Raw genomic sequence first — 23,375 nt, forward strand, 5'->3', positions numbered from 1 at the left:
AGCACTTTTACCACATCATTTCTGGAGGTTGCATTTGCCCCTGTGGATTGTATCCTCTGCCACAGAGAAGGCTCCTGTTTGATGCAGGTGAGGCTTCATCAGGGTTTCTGTCAGGGCATTCCCCTCTGTTCCATTGGTGTGTGGATCCGTGTTAATCCAGGATCACACCCACTTGGTTACTCTTGTTTTGTAAAATGTTTTTCAGTGTCAAAAAGTGAATATGCCACTTTCCTATATTTGAAGTATTTTGCCTCACCCGAATCTCTTTTACTTAAATTACAGCCAGAATTCCCTTGGAATTTCCGTAGGTAAACTATTAATTGTGTAGACACTTGGACATATTAGGAATGTCTTTCAGTTTTTTTGTATCTGTTTTCTTTATCATTGTTGTATCATTTTCAGTGTACAAGTCTTTCACCATCTTTGTAGAATGGATTGTCTTTATGTGTTTGTCTGTTTATTATATGTGGTGTGCTATCTGGCTTCGGGTGGCAATACTAAGACGTGATATTTTATTGGCCCAAAGCAATTAAATACTTATATATGTTAAAGATAATCCTCTGGTCTGGCTTACTCTAAATTATAGGTTTCTAAACAGGTCATATCTTTAAAATAAATAAAGATTTATAACTCTGAAATGAATACCTATAGTCATGAAAATACTGGAAAGTAATAAAAATAAAAATGGTGATGGGTCTAAGTAAAATGATAATAGTTATTATTCTTAAAACTGTATTTTAAATATTGTTGATTTTCAATTGGTTTTTTTTCTCAAATATAAGGAAAAGTAACAGGAGATATTCTACATTAATATCAACGTCCCATTAACTAGGCTGTAGGGATTACTAAAGTCAAAATATTCGTTTAAAAATGCATTCCCAGAACACAAAGACTTCAAAGACCACAACTTACAACTAGAAAAACATTTTTTTAAATATATTTTATTGATTTGTTACAGAGAGGAAGGGAGAGGCATAGAGAGTTAGAAACATCAAAGAGAGAGAAACATCGGTCAGCTGCCTCCTGCACACCCGCTACTGGGGATGTGCCTGCAACCAAGGTACATGCCCTTGAATGGAATTGAACCTGGGACCTTTCAATCCGCAGGCCGACGCTCTATCCACTGAGCCAAACCGGTTAGGGTTAGAAAACTTTTATCCCTTGAAAAATCTGTTTCTCACTGTGATGGATGGGACCTTATCTCATCAGGTGCCTAACCCCCATCCATCTGCTTCCCTAACTCAAGCTGCCTGTCTATTCAGATGGGGGGACAGGGAGGGGCTGAGAGAGCAGGCTGCCCTTCCCCTCCCCCCTCCTCACTGAGGGTTTAAGGATCCAGGCAAATCGGAGGCAGAAAGTTTCTGGTTTCAAACCCAATATTCCCGCCTTTTGAATTCTCTGTCACTTCACTGTGAGAATGTGTTGCCGGCCTGTGAAGATCCTGGGAAAGACACCTCCTGGGACATCTGCAGCCGAAGGGCAGGCCAGCCAGTAGCTCTAAGCACAGCCTCTGGGATCTGGAAACTTCTGTGTGAATTCCAGATTCCTCCTCCCCTCTTTATGCTTTGCCACAGCTGCCATTTACTCGCTAGCACCCTAATAAAAGAACAGCCCCTCTACCTGGGGAGCCTTGTGCCATCAAAGGGCACCTGGCCCTTCCCTCCCTTTAAAGAAGTAAAATAAACGCCCTCTCTCAGCTCCTGTCTCTTCTCTCCCTTGTGAATCCTTTCACAGCCGCGTCACCAGCCAAACCCCCAACAATGACGTGGAAACTCCACCAGGAAGGGCTGTCCCTGTGGGAGGAGGTGAGGGAACCAGGGCTGCCCCCTTGCTCCTGCCCCTCCCGCCCTCCCTCCCTCTGTCCCTGCAGCTCGGCCCCGCCCCCATCGCGGAATCACTCAGCTCAGGCTCTGGCCCCGCCCATCCCGCAGGGAGGAGCATGCGCAGTTTTTTGCAGACGGAAGCGGTCCGGGAGAGGAAGATGGCCGTTTTTTCTGAGGAGGCTGTCAGTGCTTTAAAGCAGCTGCTCTCCGTCCTCCTCCCAGCAGGGAAGGCTGAGGGGCGCTGCAGGCGCTGAAGTCCTTGTTGAGGTCCCCGCCCCGGAGCCCCTCACAGCGGTGAGTCCGCGTCCCGGGAGGCTGCGCAGTGGAGGCGCCGCGTTCCTTTGGGAGGAAACTGAGGCCCCGGCCCGCGGTCTGTCCGCCTTTGGCTGTGGGCCACCGCCTGCCGCGCGGTTTTCCTGCTGAAAACCGTTCCCGGGGCCGCCGGTCCTCCCCGCGGGACTGAGAGTCTGGGTCAGTGGGTTCCGCCTTTTTTCCTCCCCCCGCCCGGCGCTTTCCACCCAAAGATCCCGGATGGCTCCCGGCCTGGGGGTCTGCTCCCCGCCTTCCTAGGCCCACCCCATTAATAAGGGGTCTGAATGCCAGGGGAGCACAGTTCCCATGGGGTGGGGCTCAGGGGGAAGAACGCGGTGTCCCCAGAAGAGGTGACCTGCCCGCAGGGAGGGGCTTTGTGGGAGCGGTGACTGCGGGGGGCGGGGAACCGGGCTGGGGGGTCAGGAGAGGGAGTGAGAGAGACAGACACGTGGGAGGGAGAAAGGGCAGTGAGGGGTCCACAGAGAGGGGCCCATAGGGGGTGTGGGAGGGACTGGACGGTGACGGTAGGAGTGAGGGGGGTAACTCGGGAAAGGAGCCTGAGGAGGAAGTAAGTGGGGAAATAGGGAGGATGGGGAGCCCAGAGAGAGGAGGGGGAGCTGAGAGGGAGAGGGTCCTGGTGAGCAGAAGTGGGGGCCACACAGGAGGAGGCAGGTCAGACAGAGACACTGGTTCAGAGGAGAAGAGTTGGGGGAGCGAGTGCAGGGACAGAAAGGGGGGCTCAGGGATGAGGGGGCAGAGGGGGAAGCAGCACGGAGTCAGCCAGCTGTGGGGAGCAGGACAGACTGTAACAGGCAGCAGAGGGGCCGCGGGCGTGGGGAGGGAAAGACGCAGACGTGTGTGGAGATGGGAGCAATCAGAGAGACCAGGAGAAAGAGCACCTGAAGGGAAATGGTTTCAGGAGGTTCATGGTCCAGGTGTAGGGACAGACCGAGAGAAAAGGGGGGAAAGAGCAGGGAGGGGAGAGGGGGACACAGGAAAGGACCGCAGTGGAGAGAAAGGGAACAGGGAGACAGAGACAGATCCACAGACAGAAATACATAGCAGTGGGAGGAGGGGAACCCTGATCTGGGTGAGAGGTGAGCTGATGGGGTGTTTGTGATTAATTTGTGATATATCAGTTTGTGTCACACACAAATAAATATATGTAGATATAAATTTTAAAGTATGTTTTTATTGATTTCAGATTCACAGGGTGAGGAAGAGAGAAATAGAAACATCAATGACGAGAGACAGTCATTGATCAGCTGCTTCCTGCAGGCTCCTCACTGGAGATCAAACTTGTAACCTGACCATATGCCCTGTCTAGGAATGTAACCAAAACATCCTGGTTCATAAGTCCAATGGCAACCAGTGAGCATACCCCCTAAGCATGACTTTATATATTTAATTTAACAGGTGAATTTTTTTTTTTTTTGTTATACAGATTGAATCACACTTATAAATCTCTAGTATATAAGACTTTGGAATCTGTACTAATAAAAGGGTAATATGCTAATTAGAACGGACATCTTCCAGAAGACCATGCGGACGTCATTCCGGATAAAACCACTGTGGCAAGGGCTGAGGCAGAGGCGGTTAGGCGCAACCAGGCTTGCAGGGGAGGGCAGTTAGGGGGATCAGGCTGGCACTTAGGGGTGACCAGGCCAGTAGGGGAGGGCAGTTATGGGTGGACAAGGCTGGAAGGGGAGGGGAATTAGAGGGATCAGGCGGCCGAGAAGGGCAGTTGGGGCGATCAGGCGGACATGGGAAGGCAGTTAGGGGTGACCAGGCTGGCAGGGGAGGGCAGTTAGGGGGATCACGCAGGCAGGCAGAATTGTTAGGGTACGCAGGCAGGTGAGCATTTAGGAGCCAAGGGTCCCGGATTGCAAGACGGATGTCTGATTGCTTGTTTATCTATATTAAGAAAAGGGAAATACGCTAATTAGACTGGACATCTTCCGGATAACCATCCCGATGTCCTTCCGGACAAAGCCATGGTGGCAGGGGCCGAGGTAGAGGTGCTTTGGGGCGAACAGGCTGGCAGGGGAGGGCAGTTAGGGGGATCAGGCAGGTAGGCAGAGTGGTTAGGGCTGACGGGCAGGTGAGCAGTTAGGAGCCAGAGGTCCAGGATTGCAAACGGGGTGTCCGATTGCCAGTTTATACTAATAAAAGTGTAATATGCTAATTAGACTGGACATCTTCCGGACAACCATCCGGACGTCCTTCCGGAAAAAGCCACAGTGGTGGGGGCCGAAGCAGAGGTGTTTAGAGACGACCAGGCCATCAGCGGAGGGCAGTTAGGGGCATCAGGCTGGCCAAGAAGGGCAGTTAGGGGGATCAGGCAGGTAGGAAGAATGGTTAGGGTAAGCAGGCAGGTGAGCACTTAGGAGCCAGTGGTTCCGGATTGTGAGAGGGATGTCCGACTGCCAGTTTATTTATACTAGTAAAAGGGTAATATGCTAATTAGACTGGACATCTTCTGGACAACCATCCGGACGTCCTTCCGGACAAAGTCGCGGTGGCAGGGGCTGAGGCAGAGGCGGTTAGGGGCGATCAGTCCATCAGGGGAGGGCAGTTAGTGGGATCAGGTTGGCAGGGTAGGGCAGTTAGGGGCGACCAGGCCGTCTGGGGAGGGCAGTTAGGGGCGACCAGGCCATCAGGGGAGGGCAGTTAGTGGGATCAGGTTGGCAGGGTAGGGCAGTTAGGGGCGACCAGGCCATCTGGGGAGGGCAGTTAGGGGCAATCAGGCCATCAGGGGAGGGCAGTTAGGAGTGACCAGACAGACAGGAGAGGGCAGTTAGGGGCGACCAAGCCGTCAGGGGAGGGCAGTTAGGGGTGACCATCTTGGCAGGGGAGGGCAGTTAGGAGTGACCAGACAGACAGGAGAGGGCAGTTAGGGGCGACCAAGCCGTCAGGGGAGGGCAGTTAGGGGTGACCATCTTGGCAGGGGAGGGCAGTTAGGGCTGACCAGACCAGCAGAGGAGGGCCTTTAGGGGTGACCAGGTGGGCAGGGGAGGGCAGTTATAGGGGACAAGGCCGGCAGGGGGGGCAGTTAGGGGGATCAGGCTGGAAGGGGAGGTCAGTTAGGGGGAACAGGCTGGCAGGGGAGGGCATTTATGGGGATTAGGCCAGCAAGGGAGGGCAGTTAGGGGGATCAGGATAGCAGGGGAGGACAGTTAGGGGGATCAGGCCAGCAGGGGAGGACAGTTAGGGGGATCAGGCCAGCAGGGGAGGACAGTTAGGGGGATCAGGCCAGCAGGGGAGGACAGTTAGGGGGATCAGGCCAGCAGGGGAGGACAGTTAGGGGGATCAGGCCAGCAGGGGAGCATAGTGAGGATGATCAGTCAGGCAGGTAGAGGGTTAGGGCAGGCAGGCTGGTGAGCAGTTAGGAGCCAGAGGTCTTGGATTGTGAGAGGGATGTCTGACTGCCGGTTTATCTATACTAATAAAAGGGTAATATGCTAATTAGCTGGACATCCTCCGGACAACCATCCGGACGTCCTTCCGGACAAAGCTATGGTGGTGGGGGCCAAGGCAGAGGCGATTAGGGGCGACCAGTCCATCAGGGTAGGGCAGTTAGTAGGATCAGGTCAGTAGTGGAGAGCAGTTATGGGTGACCAGGCCAGCAGAGGAGGGTAGTTAGAGGGATCAGCAGGCAGGTAGAGTGGTTAGAGCAGGCAGGCTGGTGAGTGGTTAGGAGCCAGAGGTCTTGGATTGCAAGAGGGATGTCCCATTGCTGGTTTATCTATACTTTTAATCTATACTAATAAAAGGGTAATATGCTAACTAGACCAGATGTCTTCCAGACAACCATACGGACATCCTTCCAGACAAAGCCATGGTGGTGGGGGCCGAAGCGGAGGTGGTTAGAGGCGACCAGGCGAGCAGTGGAGGGCAGTAAGGGGCTACCAGGCCAGCAGGGAAGGGCAGTTAGGGGGATCAAGCCAGCAGGGGAGGGCAGTTAGTGGGATCAGGCCAGCAGGGGAGGGCAGTAAGGGGCTACCAGGCCAGCAGGGAAGGGCAGTTAGGGGGATCAAGCCAGCAGGGAAGGGCAGTTAGGGGGATCAGGCCAGCAGGGAAGGGCAGTTAGGGGAATCAGGCCAGCAGGGGAGGGCAGTTAGGGGGATCAGGCCAGCAGGGGAGGGCAGTTAGGGGGATCAAGCCAGCAGGGGAGGGCAGTTAGGGGGATCAGGCCAGCAGGGGAGGACAGTTAGGGGGATCAGGCCAGCAGGGGAGGGCAGTTAGGGGGATCAGGCTGGCAGGGGAGGGCAGTTAGGGGGATCAGGCCAGCAGGGGAGGGCAGTTAGGGGGATCAGGCCAGCAGGGGAGTGCAGTTAGGAGGGGGGGGATCAGGCCAGGAGGGGTGGGCAGTTAGTGGGATCAGGCAGGTAGGCAAAGTGGTTAGGGAAGGCAGGCAGGTGTGCTGTTAGTAGCCGGAGGTCTCGGAATGCGAGAGGGATGACTGCCTGTTTAGGCTCGATCCTTGTGGGATATTCCCTGTGGGGTCCCGGATTGGAGAGGGTACAGCTTGGGCTTAAACCCACCCCCGCCCCTGCACAAATTTTATGCACCGGGCCTCTAGTTTTATAATGTTTTGCTTCCAATTGCAAACCTTATTCACTCAGAGGGGAGAGACTTGTCTGTTGTTTATGCGTCCCTTATCATTTCCTGGGATGGCAACAATGAGGTGACCTGTATCTGTCATCACCTGATGCCTTTTCAAGGAATATTAGACGCCTTACCTTTGTTGCTGTGTTTTGTGGGGTGTGTGTGTGTGTGTCTGTGTGTGTGTGTGTGTGTGCTTCCATGGATTTACTTTTTCTATGTCTGACAGGTAATTTATTATTTAAAAACATCCTGAGATAAATCCTCTGGGTCTTCTCAGATCCCCTGAGGAGCTTTAAGCAATGCCCTGAGGGGCACTTTCCCCCATGGAGGTGGACAGCTGCTCTGGGTGGGCCATCATTGGTTACTGAGGGGCTCCGGGTGATGGGAAGGTGAGGACAGGGATTAGCAGGAGGGTTGCCTGATGCCTTTGTGAGAGTGGGAGCAGGGTTTGTTCAGCAGAGGTCAGGGGGGCTCTGTTTGGTTTGGGGGGTCAGGACAGCAGCTCATGTTCTCATTTCTGTAGGAGTTTCTGAAAGTTTTTGGGAGGAGAGACACATGAAGACACACACTCAAAAACTCACAGTGTGGTTTCCATGTAGGAGCTCATTGTTGCTGGCTCTCTGCTGTGACCAAGGATAAGAGGGATGGCCTTTTCCCCATTTCCAGGTCCTTCTGACTGTGAGTGTGAGGGGAGCTGATTGAGACGCTGTGCTGACGTCTTTGAAGGCACATTCTGTGACTCCTCAACATACTGTCACCTGAGAAGACAACCCAGACCCCATCAGGACCAGGACCACATGGCTGCTTCTCAGGTAAAAGATGTGTCCTGGGTCACAGGCTGTGTTTGCTTTTCCTCTAACATCTGGTGATTTATTCCTTTACTTCTGATGTTCATGCCTTTGAGGTTGTTTTTCTTTCCTTTTTTCATTACTTTTTTTCATCATATTCATTGTCAACATGTTCTATATTTCTCTATTGTTTTTCATAATTTTTTCCCCTTTTTTTCTCCCTCTTTTTAAAAATATTTTTTTATTGATTTCACAATGGAAAGGAGAGGGAGACAGAGACAGAAACATCAATCAGGAAAGAGAATCATTGATCAGCTGCTTTCTGCACGCCCCACACTGGGGATCCAGTCTGAAACCTGCACTGTGCCCTGACCAGGAATCCAACCCTGCCCTCCTGGTTCATAGGTCAGCCCTCTACCTCTCAGCCACAGTGGCCGGGGTATAATTCTCTCCTTTGTCCCAGAGCATTCTCTGCATTAATTTCATGCAGACTCCCCAGGTCAGGAAGCTTTCCCACCTTTAATTAGTGACTTTCAACTACACAAAACATCCCTTTTGTTGCCCTGACCGGTTTGGCTCAGTGGATAGAGTGTCGGACTGTGGACTGAAGGGTCCCAGGTTCGATTCCAGTCAAGGGCATGTACCTTAGTTGCGGGCACATACCCAGTAGCGAGTGTGCAGGAGGCAGCTGATCGATGTTTCTTTCTCATCGATGTTTCGAACTCTCTATCCCTCTCCCTTCCTCTCTGTAAAATATCAATAAAATATATTAAAAAGAAATATATATATATATATATATATATATATATATATATATATTTAAAAAAAAACAAAAAGAAAACATCCCTTTTGCGAGAGATCAAACTTGTAGGGCAGCCATTTCTAACATCCCTACTGGGGTGGGTCAGAGGCTCAGGTATCAGTGAAGAACACAAGTGTAGGTGTTAGGTTCAAGTAGGTGCAGCATCAGCTCTAGGTCACGGGTAAAAAGATACATGTGCCCCAGCTGGTTTGGCTCAATGAATAGAGCGTTGTACTGCGGCCTGGAAGGTCCCTTCTTCCATTGTGGTCAAGGGCACATGATAGGGTTGCAGACTCGATCCCCAGTAGGGGGCGTGCAGGAGGCAGCCAATCAATGATCCTCTCATCATTGATGTTTCTATCTGTCCCTCTTCCTTCCTCTTTGAAACCGATAAAAAATACATATATATATAAAGATATGATGCACACCTTACTGCTCAGAATAGCTCAGAAAGTTCTGAAAAGAAGGGTGAATAGAAGAAACTTGCTCACTTGATTAGTACAAAAAACTTGGTTTTGAAATGTACCAGTAGCTTATGGAACATGAGAGGTACACGTGGATTGATGGTTGCACAAATTAATGTTTATTTGTGATCATTTTCACATAATTATTTCTTTATTGATGTATTTTTGCCAGGAACGTCAGCAGTGGTGACATGTCCTTTCCTGTGCCTCCGTCACCTGAGGCCCATTGTTCAGGCCACGTGGTGTTCATGTGGCAGAGGTGCTCCCCTCCCTGTGGCGTTCATCGTCTCCCTTTCTCAGTACGAGCGGTTTAGGAGGGCGTTGTTGAGAGATGTGCAAAGGCCGTCACATGGCACCTGGAAACACCCTGCTTCTTAGTGTCTATTTGCTTTGGAAAATAGACGCCCTACTTTTCTTTCCTACAGATCATTGGCTTTGGACATAGGCCTTTAACCAATCAGGCGGTGTTCCTGTAAATATTCATTATATTCTATACTCATGTCACGGACATACTGTACATGATCACTTTTTGAATATTCTGGAATGTTTACAAGAATCATATGAATATATCTTCAATTCAGTTAAATTTCTATGATTGAAGCTCTCCACTAATATACAGAAATTTTCCAATAAATGAGTGCCTAAGAAACAGTAGGTCTAATTTGTTTTCTATCATTATATGTATTCCTCTCCTTATTGTGTTTGTAATACTCAGTCGTTCACAAATAAATTCATGAAATTTATGGAATCACAAAATAATCTTGATTTCATTGACATGACAATTCTGTTTTCTATCTCTCCTATATTGTACACTAGAGGCCCGATGCACAAAATTCTTGCACCGGGGGTGATGGGGTGGGGGGCGCGGGTTGTTTCTCAGCCTGGCCTGCGCCCTCTCACAGTCCGGGAGCCCCAGGATCAAATCGCCTCAAAGAGGTAGGCCCTGCCCACCCAGCCAGGGCTCCACGATAGCTCTCCCTCCCCACAGAGAGAAGCCCCGCCCACCTGCCATAGCCAGCTGGTCGGTGGCCTGGGCCTTGCGCTTCCGCTTTCGGGGGATCTTGGTACCCCCCAGTTGATCGATGGCCAGTGGCCTGGGCCTCCTGCAGTAGGGCGATCATGGGGCGGTAGCCGCTCACCTGGCACCAGTGTGTGTCAGAGTGTGGTTGTCTGGAGTCCAGATGTTCGTTCTGCTCTTGTTCTTTCGGTCGATTTGCATATTACGCTTTTATTATTATTATTATTATTATTTATTATTTTTTTTTTTAAAGGGTGTGGACAGGCTGGCATCACCATCACCTTTTTTTTTTTTTTTTTATTGATTTTTTACAGAGAGGAAGGGAGAGGGATAGAGAGTCAGAAACATCGATGAGAGAGAGACATCGATCAGCTGCCTCCTGCACACCTCCCACTGGGGATGTGCCCGCAACCAAGGTACATGCCCTTGACCGGAATCGAACCCGGGACCCTTCAGTCCGCAGGCCGACGCTCTATCCACTGAGCCAAACCGGTTTCGGCCACTTTTATTATTGTAGATCTCATAGGTGTGTCTGTCTCTACATACAATATTAACATTATTTGAGGCATTTTTTCTTACTTGCTTAACCTGTCTTTATTCTTTTTCTCAGTTATAGAATCTGCTGTGAATATTCATGAGGTTTCTTTATTTTTTAATTGTAGAGATGACAGAGGAGAGGAAGAAGCAGCACTGAGTCAGCCAGCTGTGGGTAACAGGACAGACTGTAACAGGGACAGCAGAGGGGACACAGAAGTGGGAAGAGAAAGACCCAGGTGTTTAGAGGGGAGCAAACAGAAAGACCAGGGAGAAAGAACAACTGAAGGTGAAATAGGTTTCAGGAATTTCATGGTGCAGGTGTAGGAACAGAAATAGAGAAAAGGGAAAAAGAGCAGGGGAGAGGGAGGCAGAACATAGGAAAAGTCCTGCCAGCGTGGTTTAGGGCAGTGGTTCTGTACCTTCCTAATGCCGTTTCCCTTTAATACAGTTCCTCATGTGGTGACCCCCAACCATAAAATTATTTTCGTTGCTACTTCATAACTGTAATTTTGCTGTTATGAATCGTAATGTAAATATCTGTGTTTTCCGATGGTCTTAGGCGACCCCTGTGAAAGGGTCGTTCAACCCCCAAAGGGGTCGCGACCCACAGGTTGAGAACCGCTGGTTCAGTGGTTGAAGGTGGACCTATGAACCAGGAGGTAACAGTTCGATTCCTGGTCTGGTTTTTTGCTTAGTCCCCACTGGGGGACTTGCAGGAGGCAGTCTCTCGCATCATTGACGTCTCTATCTCTCCCTCTCCCTTCCTCTCTGAAATCAATAAAATATATATTAAAACAAAAACAAAAAATACAGGAAAAGACAACATTGGAGAGAAAAGGAACAGGAAACAAAAACAGATCCATAGACAGAAATACACAGCAGTGGGAGGAGGGGAACCCTGATCTGGGTGAGAGGTGAGCTGATGGGGTGTGGATGGTTAAGTTGTGATATATCAGCTTGTGGCTTTATATGTTGAATTTAACAAGTGACTTGTTTAAACAGATTTGAATAAGAATTACAGATCTCCAATTTATAAAGCTGATGAATATTTTATAATTACTTGATCCATTTGCAACCTTAATCACACAGAGGGAGAGACTGGTATGTCCTAATGGGCCCCTTGTGATTTCCTGGGAATGCAAGAAGGAGGTGACCTGGGACAAGAGATGACTGAGTCTGATGTTTATGAAGCAATATTAGAAGCACTGGATCTTTTTTTCTCTCCCATGGATTTGCATTTTCTACCTCTGATATTTAATTCATGTAAATAGTCCTTAACTTCTGAAATTAGCATTGGTGACATCTTACAAGCACTTCTTACCATTCTTTTGTTAATATAAGGCAGTCTCTCCCTTTTTATTTTTTTTTATTTTTTATTTTTTTTAATATATTTTATTGATATTTTTACAGAGAGGAAGGGAGAGAGATAGAGAGCTAGAAACATTGATGAGAGAGAAACATCGATCAGCTGCCTCCTGCACACCTCCCACTGGGGATGTGCCCGCAACCAAGGTACATGCCCTTGACCGGAATCGAACCCGGGACCCTTCAGTCCGCAGGCTGACGCTCTATCCACTGAGCCAAACCGGTTTCGGCTAGTCTCTCCCTTTTTAAAGCTTTAAACCTAGAAATCATTACATTAAAAGAAACAACCTAGTTGTTTATTTTATTTTATTTTATTTTTTTATTGACTTCAGAGAGGAAGGAAGAGGGAGAGAGAGATAGAAACATCCATGATGAGAGAGGATCATGGATCAGCTGCCTTCTACAAGTCCCCCACTGGGGATCGAGCCGACAACCCAGGCATGTGACCTTAACCGGAATCGAACCTGGGACCTTTCAGTCCGCAGGCCGATGCTCTATCCACTGAGCCGAACCGGCTAGGGCTTGTTTTTGGTTTTAAATATATTGTGTGTAGTTCAGATTCTGAGCCCTGCATCCTTTCTACTGTTTATCATATGTGGAAACTTCCATTGGCACTTAGTAATACGAGGTGATCTCAGCGTGCACTTGGTAAGGATGTCAGTGATCTCAACAGTCGAAAGCTAGTTCTGTGAGTTGGTCTAATGTTCAGCATGTCTTTCCTTCCCTTTATGTGATTTGTTGATTTAGTGTCTTTGAGCCACAAAGGAGTCGTTACCCTAAGTCCCTCTTGTCCATTCTCTGACACTATTGAAGGATGGACTGGATTGAACTGGAAATTGGTTCCCACTTCACCATCTATTCATGGAGAAGTCATTTGATGAGCATATTTCAGTAGCTAACTTTCCCCAACGGCTGTAGCATGAAGGTCTATTCTCTGTAATTCCCTGGAACAAGAGGAAGGAAATCTGCCTAGCAAACTGGCAGGTGCACAAGTTCCTGATTCAACCCCTCCCACTACCCACAGGTCTCAGGTGTGCTGGGTCTGCTGTCTGTGCCCAGCGCTACTGAAAACAGCTCTGGGGGAGCCTCGCAGGCCCCAGGAGGGAACTAGTTAAAGATGCCCTGTCATGGGCCCCAGGGCAGGCTTTTTTCAGGGGAGGTAATGGTGTTATGTTGGATTTGGGGGTTCAGTCAAGCAGCCCATGTTCTCAATGCTGTAGGAGTTTGTGGAAGTCTTTGGAAGGACAGACACCTGAAGACAGAATAAAACCCCTCCCAGTGTGGTCTCCATGTAGGAGCTCATTGTTCCTGACTCTCTCCTGTGACAAAGGACAAGAGGGGGTTTTCTTTTCCTCATTTCCAGGTCCTTCTGACTGTGAGTGTGCGATGAGCTGATTAACAGGCTGTGCTGACACCTTTGAAGGCACATTCTGTGACTCCTCAACATATTGTCACCTGAGAAAAGAACCCAGACCCCATCAGGACCAGGACCAGGAACAAATGGCTGCTTCTCAGGTAAAAGATGTGTCCTGTCTAATAGGCTATATATGCTTTTCCTTGAACATCTGTTGATATATTTCTCTTTCCCTTCCCACGCCCGTGTCCCCTCTGCTGTCCCGGTTACAGAATGTCCTGTTCCCCACAGCTGGCTGACTCAGTGCTGCTTCTCCCTCTGCTCCGTCATCCCTAAGCCCCTTCCTGTCCCTGTGCTCGCTCCCTCAGTTCTCTAAACCAGTGGTGGGCAAACTGGCTCGCGAGCTGCAGTTTGCCGCTCTGTTGACTAATCAGTTTGCCGACCACTGCTCTAAACCAATCTGTTTTAAGTGCCTCCCCCTTCGTTGTCCCTCTTGGGTTCACCTCTTCCTCCCTTCCTCTCAGCTCCCCTTCATCTCTCGGGGGCTCCTTCCTCTCCTCCATATTTCTCTACTTCTGTTGTTCTTGCCTTTCCAGGTTTTTTCGTTTCCTTTTTTCTTATGATTATCAACATCAGCAGTTTCTATATTTCACTCTGGTTTTTTTGTGTGTTTTTTTATTTTTATTTTTTATTAATTTTTTAAAATATATTTTATTGATTTTTTTACAGAGAGAGGAAGGGAGAGGGATAGAGAGTTAGAAACGTCGATGAGAGAGAAACATCCATCAGCTGCCTCCTGCACACCTCCCACTGGAGATGTGCCTGCAACCAAGGTACATGCCCTTGACCGGAATCGAACCTGGGACATTTCAGTCCAAAGGCTGACGCTCTATCCACTGAGCCAAACCGGTCAGGGTTTGTTTTGTTTTTAATTATATTTCTTTATTGACTTCAGAGAGGAAGGGAGAAGGAGAGAGAGATAGAAATATCAATGATGAGAGAGAATCATTGATCAGCTGCCTCCTGCACATCCCCTTCTGGAGATTGAGCCCGCAACCCAGGCATGTGCCCTTGGCCGGAATCGAACCTGGGACCCTTCAGTCCGCAGGCTGACGCTCTATCCACTGAGCCAAGCCGGCTAGGGCCATCACTCTCTGTTTTTTAATATATGTTCTTATTGACTTCAGAATGGAAAGGAGAGGGAGAGAGAGATGTGGAAACATCAATGAGCAGAGAGAATTATTGCTCAGCTGCCTCCTGCACACCCCCCTCTGGGCATGGAGTCTGAAACCTGGAGTGTGCCCTGACCAGGAATGGAAACCTGCCCTCCTGGTTCATAGGTCAATGCTCTACCTCTGAGCCACTCTGGCCGGAATATACTTCTCTCCTTTGTCCCAGAGCCTTCTCTGCCTTCATTTTATGCAGCCTCCCCAAGGTCAGGAAGCATTCCCACCTTTAATTAATGACTTGCAACTACTCAGAACATCCCTTTTGTGACAGATCCACCTGGGAATGCAGCCATGTCTAACATTCCTATTGGGATGGGGTCAGAAGCTCTTGTGTCTTGAAGAAGGGAAATGTAGGTTTTAGGTTCAAGTGGCTGCAGCAGAAGCTCTTAATCAGGGGTAAGAAAATGCACATTTTACAGCTTAGGATGGCTCAGAAAGTTCTGAAAGAAGAGAAAATAATAAACAGAAGAGACTTGCTCACTAGATTAGTACGAATGAGTTGCTAGGTAAATATTCTGTTAGTTTACAGAACATGAGTGGTACATGCGGATTGACAGTTGCAAAAATTAATGTTTATTTGTGATCATTTCTACATAATTCTTTATTGCGGTATTTTGGGCAGTAATGTGACAGCAGTGGTGACCTGACCTTCCGTGTCTCTCAGTCACTTGACGCCCATTGTCTCAGTTGACCTAATATTCCCGTGGTAGAGATGCTCTCCTAACTGCAAAGTTAATAGTCTCTCTTTCTCAGTAACACTGGGGATTGAGCCCACAACCTGGTCGTGTGCCCAGATCGGGAATCGAACTAGTGTCTTCTGGGTGCATGGGTCAGCCCTCAACCACTGAGTGACACCAGCTGTACCAGGCAGAAGAATCTTGTTTTAATATTATTCATAGTAAATTTCTAAGTAGGATTGTACTTCCTATGTGTCCTATTCCATGAGAACTGAATTCCAATAACAAACCTTTGTAGTTCAAAGTTCTGTATAAATGTTTTTGTATTTTTTTCTGTGTATTCAGAAGTAGACACATGATGTGGAAACATTGGCATCACAGGTAAAAAGTGAGCTTGTGATACATGTGAAAACACAGGCCCCATTTGAGAAGTTGGATCAGAATCTGTGTCTTTACAGAAGTTTATTTTGTTGTGGTCTGTTTCACACTTGGGAAGAAGTCCATATACTTCCAAGCCAGCATAACATTTCCAGCTGAAAATACACCACTGACCCTAAACGATGCAAACACAGCACTCAGAAATCCATATGCCTGTGTCCATACCTTTATTTTATTTTTAATTTTTTTTAAAAATATATTTTATTGATTTTTTACAGAGAGGAAGGAAGAGGGATAGAGAGTTAGAAACATCGATGAGAGAGAAACATCGACCAGCTGCCTCTTGCACACCCCCTACTGGGGATGTGCCCGCAACCAAGTTACGTGCCCTTTACCGGAATCGAACCTGGGACCTTTCAGTCCACAGGCTGACGCTCTATCCACTGAGCCAAACCGGTTTTGGCTAAATATATATATATATATATATTTTTTTTAAATATATTTTATTGATATTTTACAGAGAGGAAGGGAGAGGGATAGAGAGCTAGAAACATCGATGAGAGAGAAACATCGATCAGCTGCCTCCTGCACACCTCCCACTGGGGATGTGCCCGCAACCAAGGTACATGCCCTTGACCGGAATCGAACCCGGGACCCTTCAGTCCGCAGGCCGACGCTCTATCCACTGAGCCAAACCGGTTTTGGCATATTTTTATTGATTTTAGAGAATAAGTGAGAGAGAGAAAGATCAATGATGAGAGAGAATCATTTGGCTGCCTCCTGCACACCCCCTACTGGGGATCCAGCCCATAACCCAGGCATGTGCCCTTGAATGGAATTGAACCCGTGACTGAGTGCACAGTCCGACACTCTATCCACTAAACCAAACCAGCTAGGGCTTTGCCTTAATTTTTTTTTTTTTTAAATATATTTTATTGATTTTCTACAGAGAGGAAGGGAGAGGGATAGAAAGTTAGAAACATCGATGAGAGAGAAACATCGATCAGCTGCCTCCTGCACACCTCCCACTGGAGATGTGCCCGCAACCAAGGTACATGCCCTTGACCGGAATCGAACCCGGGACCCTTCAGTCCGCAGGCCGACGCTCTATCCGCTGAGCCAAACCGGTTTCGGCTTTGCCTTAATTTTAAAGTTTATTTTCCTGTAAAGGTAAATCTGTACCTTGGATTTGTGGACATATGTCATCCTCATTTGTCAGTGTTTGAAATCACATCAAGGAAAGTTACTGGGGAAAAGTAATCTTATTGGGTGATTCAGGATACTCCCCTAGGTCCAAACCTCTTCTCCTAACACTGTTTTCATGTTGGGTGACATTATGAACTCCTCTGGTGACCTCTTGGTAAATGTGTCTTTTCTTTCAGGGACCTCTGACCTTCAGGGATGTGGCCGTAGATTTCTCTCAGGAGGAGTGGGAGTGCCTGGACCCAGCTCAGCGGAACTTGTACCTGGATGTGATGGTGGAGAACTGCAGCACCCTGGCCTCCCTGGGTGAGGATGACTTCCTTCCCCAGTTCCTCCTCCACCCACAGGGTTTTGTTTCCTTTATTATTTTAACATCTCCAGGGGCTTCTGCTTTCTATGTTAGATTCTTGTTGTCGAGGAACAGATTGGGCCCTAGCTGGTTTGGCTCAGTGGAGAGAGCACTGGTCTGCAGACTGAAAGGTCCCGGGTTTGATTCTGGTCAAAGGCCAATGCCAGGGTTGCTGGCATGCTCCCTAGTGGGGGGCGTGCAGGAGATATCCTGTCAATGATTCTCATTGATGTTTCTCTTTCTTTCCCTCTCCCTTTCTCTCTGAAACCAATAAAAAATATTTATATATATTTTTAAAAAGGAACAAATTGGAGGTCCTTGGCATATAAAAGAAAGGCTTTATGATGTATGTGAATCAAGAACTCAGTGTTTGCACACATTACATGTTGTCTACACTTATTAAGTTACTATCATAAAATAATATTTTAGAAAATCACTTTCTAGAATATTCTAATATTCTACCATGTCTTCTGGCCAGAGGACAACCTAGATTGGAAATGGGAAAGCCTCTATCAAAATTCTCTCTCCATTTTCTTTTTTAAGATTTTGTTGAATTCAGAGAGGAAGGGAGAGTTCGAGAGAGATAGAAACTTCAGCTGGGCATTAATTGATCCTTTTTAAAAAATATATTTCATTTATTTTTTACAGAGAGGAAGGGAGAGGGATAGAGAGTTAGAAACATTGATGAGAGAGAAACTTCCATCAGCTGCCTCCTGCACACCTCCTACTGGGGATGTGCCAGCAGCCACGGTACATGCCCTTGACGAGGATCGATCCTGGGACCCTTGAGTCTGCAGGCCGACCCTCTATCCACTGAGCCAAACCTGTTAGGGCTGAGTTTTTTTATATGTGCCCTGACTATATGTGTTCTCTCTATAAATTGCCAGGTATGGAGTCACTGGTTTACCTGGTACCTTTTGTAAATATTGGAAAAGCATCGTGTTTTGTTAGTGGCTGCACCAGTGTGTTTATAATCTTGCTGACAGTGCATGAATGTTCTTATTTCTCCACTTCATTGGTAATACTTGTCATTTTTGATTTATGGATGATTGTCATCCTGTTAGGTGTTTGGTGGTATTTTATGGTGGTGTCCATTTACAGTTCTTTGATGATGAATGGTTGAACATCATTTAATATGTCTATTGGGCATCTTTATGTTCTGTTTGGGAAATGTCTATTCAGGTCCTCTGCCCATTTTTCAATCAGATTGTCTTTTTGGTGTTAAGTTGTGTGAGCTCCTTATATATTTTGGATCTTTAGCTTTTGGGGATGTAACATTGCTGGGATTTTGTTGTCGCTGTTACTCGGTTGTTTCTTTGGTATGGCAAATTTATTTTTTGTCGTCTCACTTTTTATTTTTTAGCTTTTTTGTTATGCCTGAAAAGATACATCCAAACAAGTAATTTTCAGAGTGATGGTCAAGTTCATTGACTGTACTTTCTTCCAATGTTTTCATAGCTTCAGGTCTTATATTTTAGTTGTTAATCCATGCTGAGTTCCTTTTGCTTCATGGCTTATGAACGTGATCTAGTTTCATTATTTTTGCATGTATCTGCTTTGTTTTTGTTGGACTACTTGGTGAAGAATCTGTCTTTACCTATTGTGTGCTCTTGCCTTCTATCTTACAGATTAGTTAACCATTTAGCTTTGGACATTTTAAAAGTTGAGTTACTTCTTTTTTCATATTGACTTATAAAAGCTGTGTATATATTGTAATTATTAACTACTTATCTGATAATATGCTTTGGAGACGTTTTTCCCCATTTTACTCATGTATTTTGAACGCACTGACAATTTGCTTTAATGTGAAGTTATTTTTATATGAGGTTTAATACCTTTTGACTATTACGCTTTGTTTACCTTTACTCTTAGTGCTAGAATAAAAAAATCAAATGTCATAAAAACTTTTCTATATGGCCTGGCCGGATGGCCTCAGTGGATAGAGTTTAAACATGTGTATTGAAGGGTCCTGGATTTGATTCTGATGAGGGGCACATGAGCAGGTTGCAGGCTCCATCCCCAGTAGGGGCCATTCAGGAGGCAGCTGATCAATAAATCTCTTAATATTTCTATCTCTCCTTCTCCCTTCCTCTCTGAAAGCAATAAAAATGTACTTAAAGACAAAAACTTTTCCATAACTTGTCATTTAATCAATTGAGTTATTATCAGCTTTACTAGAGACCCGATGCATGAAATTCGTGCATGGGGGTGGGGTCCCTTAGCCCGGCCTGTGCCCTCTCACAGTATGGGACCCCTCGCTCCTTACCGCCTGCCTGCTTGCTGCTCCTTACCGCCTGCCTGCTTGCTGCTCCTTACTGCTCGGCTTGCTGCTCTTTAGCGTTGCTGCGGAGACGGGAGAGGCCCCCACCACTGTGCTGCGCTTGCCAGCTGTGAGCCCAGCATCTGCTTGAACAACGCTCCCCCTGTGTAAGTGCACAGAACCAGGGGGCAGCTCCTGCATTGCGCATCTGCCCCCAGATGGTCAGTGCACACCATAGTGACCGGTCATTCTGGTCGTTCCAGTCACTTAGGCTTTTATATAGATAGGTGTTTCAATCTTTTATCCATTATTTTTTAATATTTGTATTCTAGAAACCCAGTGCATAAAATTCGTGAACAGGGGTGGTCCCTCAGCCCAGTCTGCACCCTCTCCAATCCAGGACCCCTTGGGGATGTCCGACTGCCGGTTGGATTGGGCCTAAACTGGCAGTTTGACATCCCTCTCACAATCCTGGATTGCTGGCTCCTAATCGCTCACCTGCCTGGTTGCCCCTAACTGCCTCCCGCTGCCAGCCAGGTCTCCCCCAACTGCCCCATCCCTGCCAGCCTGGTTGCTCCTGCCTGTCTCCCTCCCCCTGCTGGCCTGGTCACGCCTTACTGCCCCCCCTGCCAGCCTGCTTGCCCCCAACTGCCCCCCTCTGCTGGCCTGGTCACTCCTAAGTACTGCCCTTCCCCCCCGCTGGCCTGGTCGCCTCTTACTGCCTCCCTTGCCAGCCTGGTCACTTCCAACTGCCCCCCTCTGCTGACCTAGTCGCCCCTAACTACGCCCCCGCTGGCCTGGTCTTCCCCAAATGGCCCAACCTGCTGGCCTGGTCGCCCCTCACGGACCCCGTGCCGGCCTGGTCGCCCCACGCAGCCTGCTGTTCAGTTGTTTGCTCATCCCTCACTAACCCCCCTGCTGGCCTGGTCTTAGGCAGCCATCTTGTGAGGGTGTGACGGTCAATTTGCATATTTCCTCTTTATTATATAGGCAGTTACACAGGAGAAATCGAAGTGATAGGTTTTTTTAAATAGAACACCAGGAATTTATTTCTGTATATTTTTCCGCATACAAGACATCTTTATGTGTTCATATGTTAGTGTTCTGCAGAATATTTAAATTACCACCAGAAGTGTATTTCTTTTTTTTTTTAAATAAGTCTTTATTGTTCAGATTATTACAATTGTTCCTCTTTTTCCCCCCCCATAACTCCCCTCCACCCAGTTCCCACCCCACCCTCTGCCCTACGCCTCCCACTGTCCTTATCCATAGGTGTACAATTATTGTCCAGTCTCTTCCCGCACTCCCCACACCTCTATCCCCCCGAGAATTGTCAGTCCACTCCCTTTCTATGCCCCTGATTCTATTATATTCACCAGTTTATTCTGTTCATCAGATTTTTTATTCACTTGATCTTTAGATTCACTTTTGATAGATATGTATTTGTTGTTCACAATATTTATCTTTACCTTTTTCTTCTTCTTCCTCTTCTTAAAGAATACCTTTCAGCATTTCATATAATACTGGTTTGACAGTAATGAACTCCTTTAGCTTTTTCTTATCTGTGAAGCTCTTTATCTGACTTTCCATTCTGAATGATAGCTTTGCTGGGTAGAGTAATCTTGGTTGTAGGTTCTTGCTATTCATCACTTTGAATATTTCTTGCCACTCCTGTCTGGCCTGCATAGTTTCTGTTGAGAAATGAGCTGACAATCGTATGGATGCTCCCTTGTAGGTAACTAACTGTTTTTCTCTTGCTGCTTTTAAGATTCTCTCTTTGGCCCTGACCAGTTTGGCTCAGTGGATAGAGCGTCAGCCTGAGGACTTAAGGGTCCCGGGTTCGATTCCAGTCGAGGGCATGTACCTTGGTTTCGGGCACATCCCCAGTAGGAGGTGTGCAGGAGGCAGCTGATAGATGTTTCTCTCTCATCGATGTTTTTGACTCTCTATCCCTCTCCCTTCCTCTCTGTAATAAATCAATAAAATATATTTAAAAAAAAAAGATTCTCTCTTTGTCTTTTGCTCTTGGCATTTTAATTATGATGTGTCTTGGTGTGGTCCTCTTTGGATTCCTTTTGTTTGGGGTTCTGTGTGCTTCCTGGACTTGTAAGTCTATTTCTTTCACCAGGTGGGGGAAGTTTTCTGTTATTATTTCTTCAAATAGGTTTTCAGTATCTTGCTCTCTCTCTCTTCTTCTGGCACCCCCATAATCCGGATGTTGGTACGCTTAAGTTGTCCCAGAGGCTCCTTACACTATCTTCATATTTTTGGATTCTTTTTTCTTTTTGCTTTTCCGGTTGGATGTTTTTTGCTTCTTTGTATTTCAAATCTTTGACTTGATTCTTGCAATCCTCTAGTCTGCTGTTGGATCTCAGTATATTATTTTTTATTTCAGTCAGTGTATGTTTAATTTCTAGTTGGTCCTTTTTCATATCCTCGAGGGTCGCTAAATTTATCGGCCTATTCTAGAAAATTCTTGAAAAACCTTATAACTGTGGTTTTGAACTCTATATCCAGTCGTTCGCTTTTCTCTATTTCTTTCATTTGTGATCTGTTTCTTTGTCTCCACATTGTGGCTGCTTCCCTAAGTTGATAGAGTGGCTTTGTGTGCTAGGTGTCCTATAGGGCCCAGTGGCTCAGCCTCCCCAGTTACTGAGGTGGACACTCTTGGTGCACCCCTTTGTGGGCTGTGTGCACAGTCTTGTTGTAGTTAAGCCTTAATTGTTGTTGGTATCACTGGGAGGAATTGACCTCCAGGCCAGACAATGGGTGGTTTCCCACAGCTGCCACTACCGGGAGCACAAGCCTTAGCTAGCCTGGATTACCTGAGCCTCAGTTGGCCCTGGGCGGCTGGGGGCCTGAGTGGACTGGGGGACTCTGGAGGCAGGCATGTGGAGCAGCCACGCCTGCCTGCCATATTTGAGTGCGTGGCAGTCAATTACCATATTCCTTCCTTATTGGCTGTGGGTGGCGCCATCTTTGAGGGCAGGGCAGTCAATTAGTATATTCCCTCCTGATTGGCTGTGGGCACTGCTATCTTTGAGGGTGGGCCAGTCAATTAGCATATTCCCTCCTTATTGGCTGTGGGTGCTGCCATCTTTGGGACAGCCTGAGGGTCAATTAGCATATTCCCTCTTTATTACATAGGATATGTTTTTAGATAGTATTCTAGGACCCATGATATTTTCATTGTTTTTATATGTTGTCATGTTTATATTTATTCTACTTAGAATTCAATGAGCTGCTTACATGCGTATGTCTCTTGCTCCAATTATCAGGATCTTAAACGATTAATTTTTTATATAAGCTACCTCCTCCTTTTCACTATTCTGTCTTTATGGGGTTATCTTGGTGGTGTATTTGTTATTGTCTTAGGAGTTCCTTAAATTCTCTTCACATTTTCACATGTTTGTTTGGTTCTCTGGATCAAAATATTAATAAATTAAAATATTAATGATTTACATATGAATTCTTTGGTTATTTAATTACTATTTTTTTAAGATATATTTTATTGATTTTATAGAGAGAGGAAGGGAGAGGGAAAGAGAGAAAGAAACATCAATGATGAGAGAGAATTACCGATCGGCTGCCTCCACACCCCCAGCTGGGAATGGAGCCCGCAACCCGGGTATGTGCCCTGCCCGGGAATTGAACCGTGACCTCCTGGCTCAGAGGTCGATGCTCAACCCCTGAGCCACGCTGTTTGGGCTAATTACTATTTTTTCAAATGTATCTTTATTGACTTCAGAGAGGAAAGAGAGGGAGAGAGAGATAGCAGCAACAGTGAAGAGAGAGAATTATTGATCGACTGCCTTCCTGTATGTTGGGGGATCAAGCCTTCAACCCAGGCCTGTTCTCTTATGTGGAACCAAACCGTGATGTCCTAGTTCATAGATTGAAGCTCTACCACTGAGCCACCACTGGCAGGCAACTTCTTTGATGTTTTGAGTTGATCATGTCTTTCATTCATGATTCCACTCTATTTTTTAAATTGGGTATTATGTATTTCAATTCCCCCTTTTGGTGTGATGTTTGTAAAATACTTTCTCATTGTATTTTTATTTTGATTATATAATATTTTCGTGATATTATGTAGTTTTCTTTTTTTCCTTCTTTACAGCATTAAGGTATTTATTTTCCATTATTTTTGAGATAATTAATATATTTTCATTAATGTAGTGCCAGTTTGAACATATTTATTTTGTTTT

The 23,375-nt window shown here is 46.7% G+C and overlaps 1 protein-coding gene across 14 annotated transcripts in view; it reads left to right on the forward strand.

Annotated features, from left to right (window-relative positions):
- Positions 1-1,934: 1,934 nt before the first annotated feature.
- Positions 1,935-23,375, forward strand: part of LOC308235196 (zinc finger protein 525-like) — a 32,045-nt gene continuing 10,604 nt past the window's right edge. For 2 of the 14 annotated variants that reach the window (XM_080643961.1, XM_080643968.1), the window contains exons 1-5: positions 1,940-2,117; positions 3,340-3,506; positions 7,410-7,555; positions 13,081-13,232; positions 16,738-16,864. In XM_080643961.1, the coding sequence (XP_080500087.1) occupies positions 13,218-13,232; positions 16,738-16,864 (142 nt within the window). In that variant the 5' untranslated portion in view covers positions 1,940-2,117; positions 3,340-3,506; positions 7,410-7,555; positions 13,081-13,217. Of the gene's footprint in view, positions 2,118-3,339; positions 3,552-5,941; positions 6,016-7,409; positions 7,556-13,047; positions 13,233-16,737; positions 16,865-23,375 lie in introns of all 14 variants that reach the window. The other 12 variants (XM_080643960.1, XM_080643964.1, XM_080643962.1 and 9 more) reach the window with 8 other exon arrangements.

This window comes from Plecotus auritus, assembly GCF_963455305.1.
Source record: "Plecotus auritus genome assembly, chromosome: 10".
In the NCBI taxonomy this organism is placed as follows: Eukaryota; Metazoa; Chordata; class Mammalia; order Chiroptera; family Vespertilionidae; genus Plecotus; species Plecotus auritus.